Source organism: Podarcis cretensis (assembly GCF_951804945.1).
Source record: "Podarcis cretensis genome assembly, chromosome: 2".
NCBI lineage: Eukaryota > Metazoa > Chordata > Lepidosauria > Squamata > Lacertidae > Podarcis > Podarcis cretensis.
Genome location: NC_137171.1, coordinates 60,021,285 through 60,035,350, shown reverse-complemented (window position 1 = coordinate 60,035,350; position 14,066 = coordinate 60,021,285). Strand labels below are relative to the sequence as shown.

Genomic DNA, 14,066 nt, shown 5'->3' with positions numbered 1-14,066 from the left:
ATAATGAATTACTACAGCTCCCATAGGTGATCAAGCTGTAAGATTTCTCCTGGTTGATATTGGTGTAGCATAGTGGCTATGAGCCACCTTTTGCCCCACACCTTCTAATCACAGGTCCACACTTTAAAGCTCCATGTCTGAGCACCTCTTCTTTTTTACCTGCCTCTTTCCTCAGGAAAACCCATGCTTTGACCCAAAATCAGAATAAACAGCAATCTGGGTTTTCCGAAGATTGCCATTTACTCTGACTCAGCACTAGAGACTAGGCTTTTGTGGGGAAAATGCCAGGGCAGAAACAACAACCCAAGTGATCAGACATGGCATTTTAAAGCGTGGACCTGTGCCTTGAACTGTGACACAGAAGGAAGTCTGGATGAGCCCTAAGCTACAAATCAGGAGGTCCTTGGTTTGAATTTTGCCTCTGCCATGAACTCACTAGGTGGCCTTAGGCCAGACACCACCACTTAACTTAGCATTGCCATACGCCTGGATTTCCCTGGACATGTCCAGGATTCCAATGACGGAATTAGCGTCTGGGAGGAATTTGGGGAAATCAGCAAAATGTCTGGATTTTTACTTCTTGAAATATCGCAACCCTATTTTAACTTCTCTTACAGGGTTATTGTGGGGGTTGCAACTATAAAATGTACATGGAGTGCTTTGAGGACTTGGCAGAACTATTGGTGTTGATGATGGTTGTGATTTATTATCCTGAGAGTCAGTGAATATTGGGAAGGGCAGCTATAAGAGAATATAGATTGCTCTGGCCACTAGGTTTTTGCATTCCAGGAAGGACCACATTTTGGGTGGAGCTGGAGAAATGCTGCCTTTGCCATTTGCTCAGGGGAGACAGTGTTTTTGCAAGTTTAATGCTACGTCTGGTGCCTGGGCATAGAGGGCACGGCTGAGGATTTTGAGGGACACACCTTTGCCAGTCTTGCTGATGACATGATGCCAAGTTTGTCTGCCCTCCCCTCCCTCCCCCAACCCAGGTATGATATGGTCTGAATGCAAAGAAATCTGGGAAGAAGGCCCCCGGGAATACGTCATGCATCTTTGGAACCTGTTGGATTTTGGGATGCTTTCGATCTTTGTAGCTTCTTTCACTGCCAGATTCATGGCTTTTCTCAAGGCATCAGAAGCACAACAATACGTGGACCTGTATGTTCCCGTTGATGACCTCAATAATGTCACCCTTCCTCCTCAGGTTGCCTACTTCACATATGGTAAGAGAGGGTTGTTACTTAATACGTTTTTGTTGCTCCGGCTCAGGTATTTACTGGAGGCAGAAGCAGCAAAGTTCTTCTCCTGAAGGTCAGAGAATGTTTGCAAATTATTCATTATATGTGGTCCAATTGAGCCAGTTTGTTAAAACAGCTAATACAGAATCAGACAAATCTGCTCTTAAATGAAATTCCAGATTTGTATGGAGATCAAACCGAATGCAGTTGTATGAACAACCTCAAGGCTGCACAGGAGAAGAACCTCTGCATTGTCGAGGTTCACCATACAAAAGGTAACCTACAGATGAAGGGATCTGCTTTGTGTTCCCAAAGAAAAAGAGACCAAGCGAACGAGACATTCACAGCTTGATAATATGTATGTACATTTAGCAGGTGAAACTCCTGGGGAAGCGTTGGCATATGACTCACTGCTAGGGTAGGACCCCTTAGTATTTCTCCAAGGGGGAAAAGGAAAAGAAACATTCAGCTAAAGTTATCACTGACTGCCAGCAGCTCCTTAGTAAAAGGGCACAAGGTTAAACAAAAACAAAAACCCAACTTTTGTCTGGTCGGATGACAGATGGCAATTTCCAGAAGCAGGTTTTGCAAAACTAAAATCCCAGTTCAAGGCACCATTCCCACACTGTGAGCTTGTTGACAAAATGCAATGAGACAGATTCCTCCAGATGAGGAAATACAAGTGATTGCCAAAACTGAATGATCAGTGGATTTGGAAACATGCATTTGGAAACCCAGCAGCATGTCTGCACTGTAAAGGTGATGGCGGTGATTTGCAGGCAAAAGCATGCAGGTTCAAAAAGGGGGTACTTAACCTTCATCTTGGGACGCAGGTGGCGCTGTGGGTTAAAGCCTCAGCGCCTAGGGCTTGCCGATCGAAAGGTCGGCGGTTCGAATCCCTGCGGCGGGGTGCGCTCCCGCTGCTCGGTCCCAGCGCCTGCCAACCTAGCAGTTCGAAAGCACCTCCGGGTGCAAGTAGATAAATAGGGACCGCTTACCAGCGGGAAGGTAAACGGCGTTTCCGTGTGCGGCTCTGGCTCTGGCTCTGGCCAGAGCAGCGATGTCACGCTGGCCACGTGACCCGGAAGTGTCTCCGGACAGCGCTGGCCCCTGGCCTCTTAAGTGAGATGGGCGCACAACCCCAGAGTCTGTCAAGACTGGCCCGTACGGGCAGGGGTACCTTTACCTTTACCTTTAACCTTCATCTTTCCCCTGCTTTCCAAGCTGTTTTCCCTGTCTGATATCAAATATACATGCAGAGCTTTCATGGGGGGGGGGGAGAGCATCTGGGGGGGTTGCAGGAGAAAGTGGAGGGTTAAGCACTACACCCCTCAGTCTTTGCTTCTCACTTGCAAATTTTGTCTGTAGTGCCTCCTTAAATGTAAGGGGTGATTTGTGTGCAGAAGTGCCTGGGTTTTGCCTGATTTCAACCTCCTATATCCCAATATACATCTTTGGAATGCACAGCAGAATCTGTTTGGGCCTCTATAATCCATTCTAGAGTTTTGGATTTTGGTGCGTTAATGTAATTTGTCATCAATTGTAGAAACAGGATTGTAGCTGTTTCAGAACTAGGTCACCAAAAGTAGACTGAAATGTTTTTCTTCTGTCACACAAAGTTGCCATAATTTTGAGCCATACATCTTCTGGGCTCTGTTGATACAGTTGCCTGGGAAAAAAAAACCTGCAGAACAGGGAAGCCAGGAAAGAATAACAGTATTCAGATGTAATGTGATACAATGTACTTTTATTGAATTTAGAAGAGCAATGCCGATTTCTTATAACACCCAGATGCAGAACACTTGGAAATAATTTACATTTTCTCTAAGAAAATGTGTCAGGATAAACTTTGCTCACACACATAGTAAAGCAGCCACTAAGCAGGGCATGCATATGGATTATCTTCTTTTTTGACACTGCTAGACCATTTTACCTTTCTGCTATTACATATTGTGGGGTAAGTGCTCCCTCTTGTGGAGCAACTGTGTAATCAGCGTTATTCCAAAGTACAAAGTGAACCAGCAAGAAAGGATTTTCCTGTAATGTAATTCACAGAATTCTACACAAAAATGGAAATACTAAAATATCAAACTAGTTATCATAAAAGTAGACATTCAGACAAGGGCCTGTCAGAGACTTGAAATTTCTGCCTATTATTTCTCTTCTTAGTTATTTGTGTGTCTGTCTGTTTATAATAGCTCAGAGTCAGCATCTTTGTTCTGAATAATCATAGTATTGGATGGCTGAGTTTCCTCATTTCTTTTTGTAAACATATTTGCTAAATTTAAGTGAAAAGAAAAAAAAAGGAAAAGACAACAGAAGCCTCTAAATACTACACTAGGTTAAGAAAAATGAAGTAAAGGAAAAAGATAATATAAATTGGAATACAGTGGTACCCCGAGTTACAAATGACTCAGGTTACAAATGCTTCAGGTTACAAACTCTGCTAACCTGGAAGAGTTACCTCAAGTTGAGAACTTTGCCCCAGGATGAGAACGGAAATCGCACACCAACGGCGCAGCAGGAAGCCCCGTTAGTGAAAGCGTGCCTCAGGTTAAGAACGGTTTCGGGTTAAGAACGGACCTCGAGAATGAATTAAGTTCATAGCTAGAAGTACCACTGTAAGTTATAGGGGGAATGTCATCTGCAATGTTTTTTTATTCTGGTAGCTGATAAAAAGAGCCCATCCTTTCTCTCTGTTTCTAACCTAGTGGCTGATCTGCTGTGCTTTCCCTGTAACCCTGATCTGGGGCTGTCCCTACCATTAGGCAGTGTCACGTGATTGATTCATGTGGCAGATGTTGGGAGCAGTGGCGGCAGCACCCTGACTGTTCCTCCTGATCTCCACCACTCCTCCCACCTAGTCCTTGGTGATAAGGCAATATATCCCATAGTCCCCCCAAAAAAACAACAACAACCCCTTAACCTTCTGCCTCAAGTGTGATGGAGGACACTATCCCATTGTCAGTGTCAGAGTAAGATTCAGTTGCCAGTAAATCTGTAGAATGGGGCGGGGAGCACCATCTTGTCCTTTGCCTCAAACAGCAAGGTGTCTTGTCCCAGCCCAGGCCGGCCCTGGCAGTGCACATTTGTTACATCCCTGACTGCCATTGGCATGCCTGCTATAGAGAGTACAGAGTTAGACAGACTAGTGGTCTGCCTGGGTAAGTGCAAGGCAATATCCTGTGTTCTTATATATACTTTTAGACATGTGCTGCACCTTGATCCTCTGAAATGTAATGATGATGATGAAGAAGATGAAGATGATGATGATGATGCTTTTATTATTTGTACTCGGCCCCTATGATGGGTCCCTGCAGCCACTCTGGGCAACTTCCAACAAAACATAAAAACACAATGAGACATCAAGCATTAAAAACTTTCCTATAGAGGGTGGCCTTCAGAAGTCTTCTAGTTTAGTGGCTATTCTTTGGTGTACCTGTGCTTTGGCCAAAGCCCACTATTTTGTTCTGGAAATCTTGCAAATGAACTACTGCAGTAATGAAAGGTAACAGAAGAAACTGGGAGAGTAAAGTGAAGTGGGTAAGAAGAAAAGACAGTAACATCTAGGAAATCCCCAGGAAACCCCCAGTGAAAGAAAGCATACCCTGGGTCTTCCTACTGCAATGTACAGGGTCCTCAGCCACCCCTTGAACCTTAGCTCTGTTCACATTAATAATATATATCACCTCTTGTGTTTCATTTTAGCCAGGAGCAAGTGGCTTCCCTCAGATCCTCAGATCATATCAGAAGGACTATATGCAATTGCAGTGGTACTCAGCTTCTCCCGGATTGCATACATCCTCCCAGCCAATGAAAGTTTTGGTCCTCTCCAGATCTCTTTGGGAAGGACTGTGAAAGACATCTTCAAATTCATGGTTATTTTCATCATGGTGTTTCTCGCCTTCATGATTGGAATGTTCAACCTTTACTCCTACTACCTTGGTGCAAAATATAACCCAGCATTTACGACGTGAGTATCCCTGCAGGACATTTTGTGATGCAACTGGCTTTCTCTCTAGATTGCCTTTGTATATGTTCTATACAGTTTGCATAAAATTACATGCCAGTTTGATAGAACAAGCGTTGAACTATGCTGTGTAATAATTAGAAGTAGTAAAATAGACTTTATGCAGAAGTGCCACATTTAAGAACTTGAGTACTGTTTACTTTGGTGGTTGATTAATGCAGATGACACATCACGCCCTTTGCTTTAAGCAGTGCTATTTTTCTAGAAAAAATAGGTGCTGGAACTCACCATGAACTCCTTCCTCATTCTCTTAGAATGGCAATGGCGCCATTCTGAGAGGTGCCAGAACTGAGTTCTGGTGAGTTCTAGCTGGAAAAAAGCCCTGGCTTTAAGAATGATACTTAGGGAAGGTTGGATGAAACCACTGATTTGCTATGTTTGCTCCTCTCTTCCCCAAGCCATTTCTCTTCACTTGTCTTCTGTGTTGTTGTTGTTGTTGTTGTTGTTGTTGTTGTTGTTGTTGTTGTTACTCCAACTTTTCCCCTGATGGGACTCAAGACAGCTTAAAGATAAAAACAAGAACTGCTTAAAAACATAAGGAAAAAACTATAATTGAAAAACAATTAAACATTGATAGGATTAAAGCTATATACATATATAAAATTTGGTTTAAACATACAATTCATTACAATAAAAACAGCATAGCACCAGCCCTTTCATTAAAAGCAGCCAGTTCCCAAAAGCCTGTTAGAACAGGGAAGTCTTCACCTGCCAGTGGAAGGGCAGCAAGGAGAGACCCTACTCTAGGAAGGAATTTCCCAAGTCTGGGGGCAGCTACTAAAAAGGCCCTCTCCTCCCATGTCCCCACCAAGCATGCCTGTGAGGGTCACAGGATCAAGAGAAGGGCCTGCCCCAAAGATCTCAAAACCCAGGCAGGTTCATATAAGGGAATATGATCTTTCAGATAGCTTGTACCTAAGCTGTGTAGGGTGCTATGCAGCTTTGAGTAGCTGAATCACAAGACTTATCAGCAAACATTCTCTAATATTATCTTTTCGAACCCCAGACAATCCTGGCAGTTGAGGAATCCTTACAGACTTTGCAGCTCAAGGTTTTCCATATGCTGATGATACAGGGATGAGTGTTATCAGTGTATTGAACACATTGTTCTACAACTTTCCTGAAAGCCAACATGTAAATCAGGAGTGGGTATTAAAAAGAACTGTTTAAAAAGCCCTAGATTTGAGGCTATTCGGACTTGACCTCTGCTGTTTCCATATTCATTATGCCACCCAATGCTATGTGATATTTGGGTACCATCTTAACAATATACATGAATATAAAACTTTGTAGCTCAGTCAAGCAGAATGAATCATCCAATTTTCAACTGCCTGTATGCCCTTAATTCTGCTCTCAAGTGCACACATCCTTTGACAGATGTTGGAAGTGAAAAATAGTATCTAATCCTGTAATTAAAGGCTGTGGCCTAAAGAAGCTGTACAAGATAGCAGATTTCAGGTTGCAACTGTCAGTATTTCACTTCTTAGTGCTCCAATTCATCATTTTTTAAAAAAAGATAAATGCAATTTACATTTGAATTTATGCTGAATTAAATTCCTTGTATTTGAGAGATTAAATGTAAAGGAATGCAGCGGTCACTGTCACATGGCTGCAAGTAATAATCCTATTTTACACATTTCCATTAGTGATGATGCCAATTTTGGAAACAAGGAGAATGAAATTCCCCAGTCTGGAAATCGCAAGTTCATTACAAGCTGGGCACAAGTTGCCTTTGAATTCCAACCCTGGCTCACAGTTTCAAGTGTGCGAGGATCGTAATCTCAGAGGGTGCTCAGAAATAATATGACTTGTTTCCCGATTTTATGGGGAAGAATCCATTCTAATGCCCATTCCAAATCACAAGTGGAGGTCTGACTTGTCAACTTGCTTTGCTGTGGTGGCATAAGGCGGAAAGCAGGCTGTCTAAAGCAGGGGTCAGCAAACTTTTTCAGCCGTGGGCCAGTCCACTGTCCCTCAGACCTTGTGGGGGGCTGGACTATATTTTGAAGGGGAAAAAATGAATGAATTCCTATGCCCCACAAATAACCAGAGATGCATTTTAAATAAAGACACACATTCTACTCATGTAAAAACACACTGATTCCTGGACCATCCATGGGCTGGATTTAGAAGGCGATTGGGCCGGATCTGACCCCCGGGCCTTAGTTTGCCTACCCATGGTCTAAAGGGTTAGTGTGGGGTGATCAATGAGGTCAAGGATGGTGGTGGCAAGGTCTAGGGTAAAGTTGGCAGTGTCTAGGGGGTAGAATAGGTGCCAAGGGTGAGTGAAGCAAGCAAAGGTGCAGCCCCTAGTATATAGCTATAGGGAGGAACTAACTTAAAGACCTTGAGCTGTGGGCTAGTCACTGATGGGGGAAGAGGGGGGCAGGGAGTGCACCGCCCCCAGCACCAAAATCCTGGTGGTGTGCCATCGGGCCTCCCCCCCTGGGTACCACGCCCCCAGGATGCACGGCACACCATGCCCCCACCTGCTCTTTGCCCACCACTTAGATTCCCACAGAGAATGTGTCTCAAATACAGAGACGGGCTCAGTCCCACGATCTTACCCACCCCCTGCATTCTGGATAGGTACATTCGACCTACAACACTTAAATTTTTACGGCAAAAATATTCATCTGGAAAGACACCTTAATGCTTTTTTCAGACAGGAGAGAAATTATGCAGGAGAGATTTACATAAGTGATGTGTCCTCCTGGAAATAAACCTCATGCTTACTGAAACAAGGAAAAGTCAGCACGCAGCTCAGCTGTCTGCCACATTTTTTTCCCTGCATGGTTTTAATGTCACATATTACTATGTGGTGTTAATTCTTTGTTTGATGAAAGATCGTAATATCCTCTGTTGAGCTTGTGATGTGTAGTAATGGAAAAATCCCATCTCCCTCCGGAGACAGATATATGTAGATGCCAATATAGTAAGGGAGATTGTGTGTATTGCAGCAAGAGGGAAGCAGCCAGCAGGCTTCAGACTCGGATTGCAGCTTTAATTCACTGGATAAATTTGAATCATTCACTTCACTTCCCCCATTCTGCAGTTTATCCTTCTGCAAAGTGGATAAATACCTGTTCAGTACTGAAGAAGGAGGGTATCTGATCACTACCACGGTGCCAAACGTAACAGGTTCGATCCAGACTCAGCCATGCTTAGAACAGACCCACTGAAATCTACGGGACTTAAGTTCGTAAACTCAACTGCCATTGATTTCAGTGGGTTTACTCTAAGCATGGCTTGTGGAGCAATCCAAACTTCTTGCAGCCATGTGGAGCCAACACCACCACAGCAACCTGGCCAATCACAGTAGCAGCAACAGAGGGGGAGGCAGGTATTAGTGGATCCCTAGGATGCTGGTCAGACCTACTTCCTGCTGAGTCAGAAAGGGAGAAGGTAGTGGGATCAAAGCTGGGTTAGGTGGGGGAAGGGGAAGTCAATGTGACAGGGTGAAGCCTATAGCAGAGACAGACAAACTCTGAGCCCTTGGCCTGTGTCGCTATAGAAAGTAGGCTCCATATGAATGTGCCTCCATAAAAACAATAGAAAACCTTGAACTGGATCTCAGGAAGATCAAAGACCAATAATCCAGCAACTAAAACTCTTCCTTTCTGATATCTAGTAGTTTATGTGGATGACAGCTTTGGGATGGAAGAGCATTTTTAAACTAACAGTTTTTTAATTGAATTTTCCAAAGGGAAACAAAAGCAAATACAGTCAAACAATACAAAGTAATTCCTAATATATCAAAACGCTGTGGTCTGTGCACACATGTAAGGGGCAGGAGGGCACGGAAGGAAAGGACATCTGGTGGTCCAGACCAACCTGGTGCTCAGGCAGTCAAATAAATAGTTTTGTCCAAAGGGAACCAGGCAGAGGGCCTTCTCGGTAGTGGCGCCCACCCTGTGGAATGCCCTCCCATCAGATGTCAAGGGGATAAAGAACTATCTGATGTTTAGAAGATGCCTGAAGGCAGCCCTGTTCAGGGAAGCTTTTAATGACTGATGTTTTAATAAAATAAAAAAATTCCTTCCAGTAGCACCTTAAAGACCAACTAAGTACTAAGTACAACTAAGACTTAGTTGGTCTTTAAGGTGCTACTGGAAGGAATTTTTTTATTTTGTTTTGACTATGGCAGACCAACACGGCTACCTATCTGTAACTGATGTTTTAATGTATTTTTAATCATTTGTTGGAAGCTGCCCAGAGTGGCTAGGGAAACCCGGCCAGATGGGCGGGCTAGAAATAATAAATTATTATTTTATTATTATAAAGAGTCCATGTGCCAGATAAATTCCCATCTTTCTTGTGCTTGAGGTCAACTTATCATATGCTGCAGTTGTGTCATGTCCTCAGTCTGCTGTCCAACTGGGGTGCTGGTGGTAGACTTCTCCATGTTAACCTCCACCTGCCTCACAAAGTGCTACAACTTAAACAATGGGTTTCCCACTGCCTCAAACTGCCATTTCAAGCAGCTATGCCTGGGAATTATGAAAGGGCAACAAATCATCAGATTATTATTATTATTATTATTATTATTATTATTATTATTATTATTATTATTTTACTGCCAATAAGTGGCTGGGGGAAGAGATGTAAGGGCTTTTAAAAATTATTATTATTTTATTTTTTTTACCTCAAGTGCCAAAATAATTTGGCAGGCTTTGGACAGTAAGCACTTTGACATGGGAAGAGGGTGCCATTTTCTGTTCTACCTCATTCACTTAATATGTATTGGACCATTGTGGTCACAGACTCACAATGCCTGCATAACAATGAGACTTTCAAGGGAAATATGGCAGCATTCCAAAACAGAGGTTAATGCTTAAGTTGTGAGGGAAAATAGCAGTTTTGACACTAATATATAATCATTGCTGGGAGGACCTGAAAAAATAGTGGCACTCTTCCAAATTAAAATAAAAGGTTAATAGAGGGGTACTGCTGGGGTCAAGGTTTTTTATTTCAGTTGGCTAAGTGATTTAGATGACAACCTTCAAACATTTATAAAAGGTATTATTACTGGGAAATGTTCTGCTTAATGGAAGAACAGAAGCCATGCCACTGCTTATATGAACAACTGTTTTACAGTTCTTTATATGTAGTTTTCAAAACCCTTCAACTGTTAAAAGGAAAAGCAGCGTAAGGATGCAATAATACTCATTAGTTTAGCTCATTTGCTATAGAGTAATGCCAAGCAACAGGTGTGATGCTTACCTGTGTATAGGAAGGTATACAAAAGTAAGTATGCATCTCTCCATTTATTTGGGTGAGCAAAAGGCATCATCACAGTTCAAGGACACAGTTCAAGCAAGCAAAATCACTTGAGGATATGGAACAAGGTCAGTGTGTTGTGTGGTCCAATGAAAGGTGTGCCATAGTGAGAGTCCAGAAAGTAAGATTGCCCCCAGATGGCCACATTTAGGGCCAGGGCCTGAGGATTCTCACCCCTCGATTAGATCTTTTCATCTCAGTGATTCAGGAGTCTCCTCAGAACACCATGTGGGGAGAGGGGTGGGCATATCATTCCATCAGAAATAAATTCTTCACATAGTGTACATGTTTTAAACAAACAAAATTAAATAAAAGAACTGAGCCTTGGGTATGCAGCTTGTGTTCTTATGCATAAGGTAAGATTTAAGGGGTGTGTGTGTTTAGTTCAGATTTAACCACAGAACCTAGGGCTTGCCAATCAGAAGGTCGGCTTTTTGAATCCCTGCGACGGGGTGAGCTGCCGTTGCACAGTCCCTGCTCCTGCCAACCTAGCAGTTCGAAAGCACAAAGTGCAAGTAGATAGACAGGTACCCCTCTGGCAGGAAAGTAAATGGCACTTCCATGCACTGCTCTGGTTTGCCAGAAGCGGCTTAGTCATGCTGGCCACATGACCTGGAAGCTGCAAACAAACTCTGGCTCCATCGGCTTATAGAGCGAGATGAGCATGCAACCCCAGAGTCGTTCACGACTGGACCAAACGGTGAGGGGTACCTTTACCTTTTAACCAGTGATCCATGGAGGATTTAGTGAATTGCCAATAGAAATATTGAAACCCTGTATGGATTCATAGTCCAGATCCAGACTAAAATTATAAATGGGAAAATCAGCCAATGTAAGGGTGTGATACTGATCGTCAGTGCTCTTAGCCTCTTAGGACATCATGTATCTTTATCACTTCAGAGGATATTGCCTAGTTGTACTTGCAGCTCCTGTGATCACATGGAGACAAGGTATCTATGGAGGACTAAAGAATCTTTTTTTGTCTTTAGGGTAGAAGAAAGTTTTAAAACCTTATTCTGGTCCATATTTGGTTTGTCTGAGGTAATATCAGTGGTGCTGAAGTACGACCACAAGTTTATTGAGAACATTGGATATGTCCTCTATGGAGTTTATAACGTCACCATGGTGGTTGTGCTCCTCAACATGTTAATAGCCATGATCAACAATTCCTATCAGGAAATTGAGGTAAGGTACATAAAATGTGATGATGTAGCAAATTTGATTGGTGACTATATATTATGAAAATGAAGATCATCTTTTTTTCTCACTTGGTCATTTATTTTATTTTTATTTATTAAATTTCTATCCCACTCTTCCTCCCAAAGGAGCCCAGTTCCATCACTGTGGCCTTTCCTCTCTCTAAGGGCAAAATCTATCTCTATCCAGTGGGTTTCCTCTATTTAATTTGCAAATGATTTCAAGATCACTTGAGGCAACATTTCTGTGTACAGTATTTCTAATCTGGGTTTGGATGATGGGGCACAATATGACTAAAGCTGCCCCCAGCCTACTAACCATAAGATAGGATGGTTGTTTGCTGCTACCTCTTTGTAAAGTACGGTAGTTATAGTTGAATCCCTGTGAAACACAACATTACACCAGAAGAGAGGTTTTTAAAAGCTCAGTAAGCACCCTGCATTTATCATGGTACAGATTTAAGAATGGACTGTCAGCAGATGCCACATTCTCTTACTGACGCTGATAGCTTTTTGGTTTTCACTCAGCAAACAATAATTAATCTGAAGATCCGAAGGTACAAGTGGAAAGACAGAAGAAAGATGCCATTTAGATCAAAACAGGCAGTGCTCACCTTGAATTGCCCTCCCACAATTGTTATTTGTGTCTTAGCTCCTTTGACAGTCATGTAGCAGTGAATTTTTTAAACTGAGAAATGAACTTGTTTGCACATCCTACGTCTGAAAAAGAACCACGTTATAGGAATAAGGTCATATCAAGAAAGAAAGAAAAGGCCTGATTATAATCCTACCAGAAGGGATGAGAAGTCCAGACTGCTATGTGAGAATCTCTAGTGGATCAAATGCCAAGAACTGGATATTTCTGTAGTGCATTTGATTCATGGCTAATTGCAAAAGGAAGTTATAAGCAGCATTTTTGCAGACGGTTACTTCAGGACAAAACATTTTGGCACCGGTGCAAGAAGATCAAAATCAAAAGCACTTTTTAAAGCACCTTTTTCAAGACTGTTCTAGTAACAATGAGCTTACCTATCCAGGAGCCTGTGTGTTTTGTTTAAAGTTTGGGAAAGGTCTGGGTTGCAAGCCAGACTTTAATTTATAGGGATGAGGAGCAACCATTGCTTCTTTATCCCAGAATTCCTAGGTGTATGACCTGACATCTGTAGTTCCTAGGAGGGACTAATTCAGCCTGGAATTTCCATCTGGGACTGAGTCTATAAACAACCTCATGCCTCCAAGATAAGCCTAGGTTTTGTACATCCCACCCTCCCTTATTTATTTAAAAGCATGTACACACTGCTTAGTATTTCTTTTTTAATCTTGCCTGAGGAAGACATCTGGAGAATCAAAAGCTTGCTGCACTTTTGTGACATTTTGGTTGGTCCCAACAAATGTATTGCCCATCTGTGGAATGATATAAACTGAGTTGTCTTCTGAAATGGTAATATTGCCATCTTTTAAAAAGCAACCCCCCCCTTTGTTCCTTTTGCAGGAGGATGCAGATGTGGAATGGAAGTTTGCACGTGCCAAGCTTTGGCTTTCATATTTTGATGAGGGAAGGACTCTACCTGCTCCTTTTAACCTAGTGCCAAGCCCTAAGTCGTTTTATTATCTCATAATGAGAATTAAAATGTGCCTCATAAAACTCTGCAAATCCAAGGCCAAAAACTGTGAAAATGATCTCGAGATGGGCATGCTGAATTCCAAGCTAAGGGTATGTCCTTTTATTTCTAACAAAAGTTGTGGGTGGGGGATTGTTCATTCATCCTTTCATTTAATCATTTTGTTTAAACCAGTGTTCTTCAACCTTGAGTCCCCAGATGTTGCTGGATGACAGCTCTCATTGTCGTCAGATAGCTTAGCCAGTGGTCATGTTTGATGGAAGTCCACCAAGAATTGAAGCTGAAGAACACTGCTTTAAAAATGTGGTGGCCAGCCTTTATGGAAATGTGACACAATATGAGAGAGTGTCACTCTAGTGCAGGCTTCCTCATACTCAGCCCTCCAGATGTTTTTGGCCTACAACTCCCATGATCCCTAGCTTGCAGGACCAGTGGTCAGGGATGATGGGAATTGTAATCTCAAAACATCTGGAGGGCCGAGTTTGAGGAAGCCAGCTCTAGCACCTGCTAAAGCTAAAATACATCCACAGTCTCCTTATGCATTGGTGTGGCTTGTGTTTGCTCTGCAGAGTCATAGAAAAAGCAATAGTGCAGCAAGGAGAACAGGCAGCAAAGGTAAAGGACCCCTGGATGGTTAGGTCCAGTCAAAGGCAACTATGGGGTGCGGCACACATCTCGCTTCAGGCCGAGGGAGCCG

The 14,066-nt window shown here is 42.7% G+C and overlaps 1 protein-coding gene across 2 annotated transcripts in view; it reads left to right on the top strand.

Annotated features, from left to right (window-relative positions):
* TRPC7 (transient receptor potential cation channel subfamily C member 7) overlaps positions 1-14,066 on the top strand; it is a 117,758-nt gene that overhangs the window by 85,474 nt on the left and 18,218 nt on the right. Inside the window, exons 6-9 of one of the 2 annotated variants that reach the window (XM_079968100.1) lie at positions 993-1,226; positions 4,950-5,214; positions 11,541-11,736; positions 13,240-13,461. In XM_079968100.1, coding sequence (XP_079824226.1) covers positions 993-1,226; positions 4,950-5,214; positions 11,541-11,736; positions 13,240-13,461 — 917 coding nt within the window. The remainder of the gene's footprint in view (positions 1-992; positions 1,227-4,949; positions 5,215-11,540; positions 11,737-13,239; positions 13,462-14,066) is intronic. The other variant, XM_079968101.1, reaches the window with a different exon arrangement.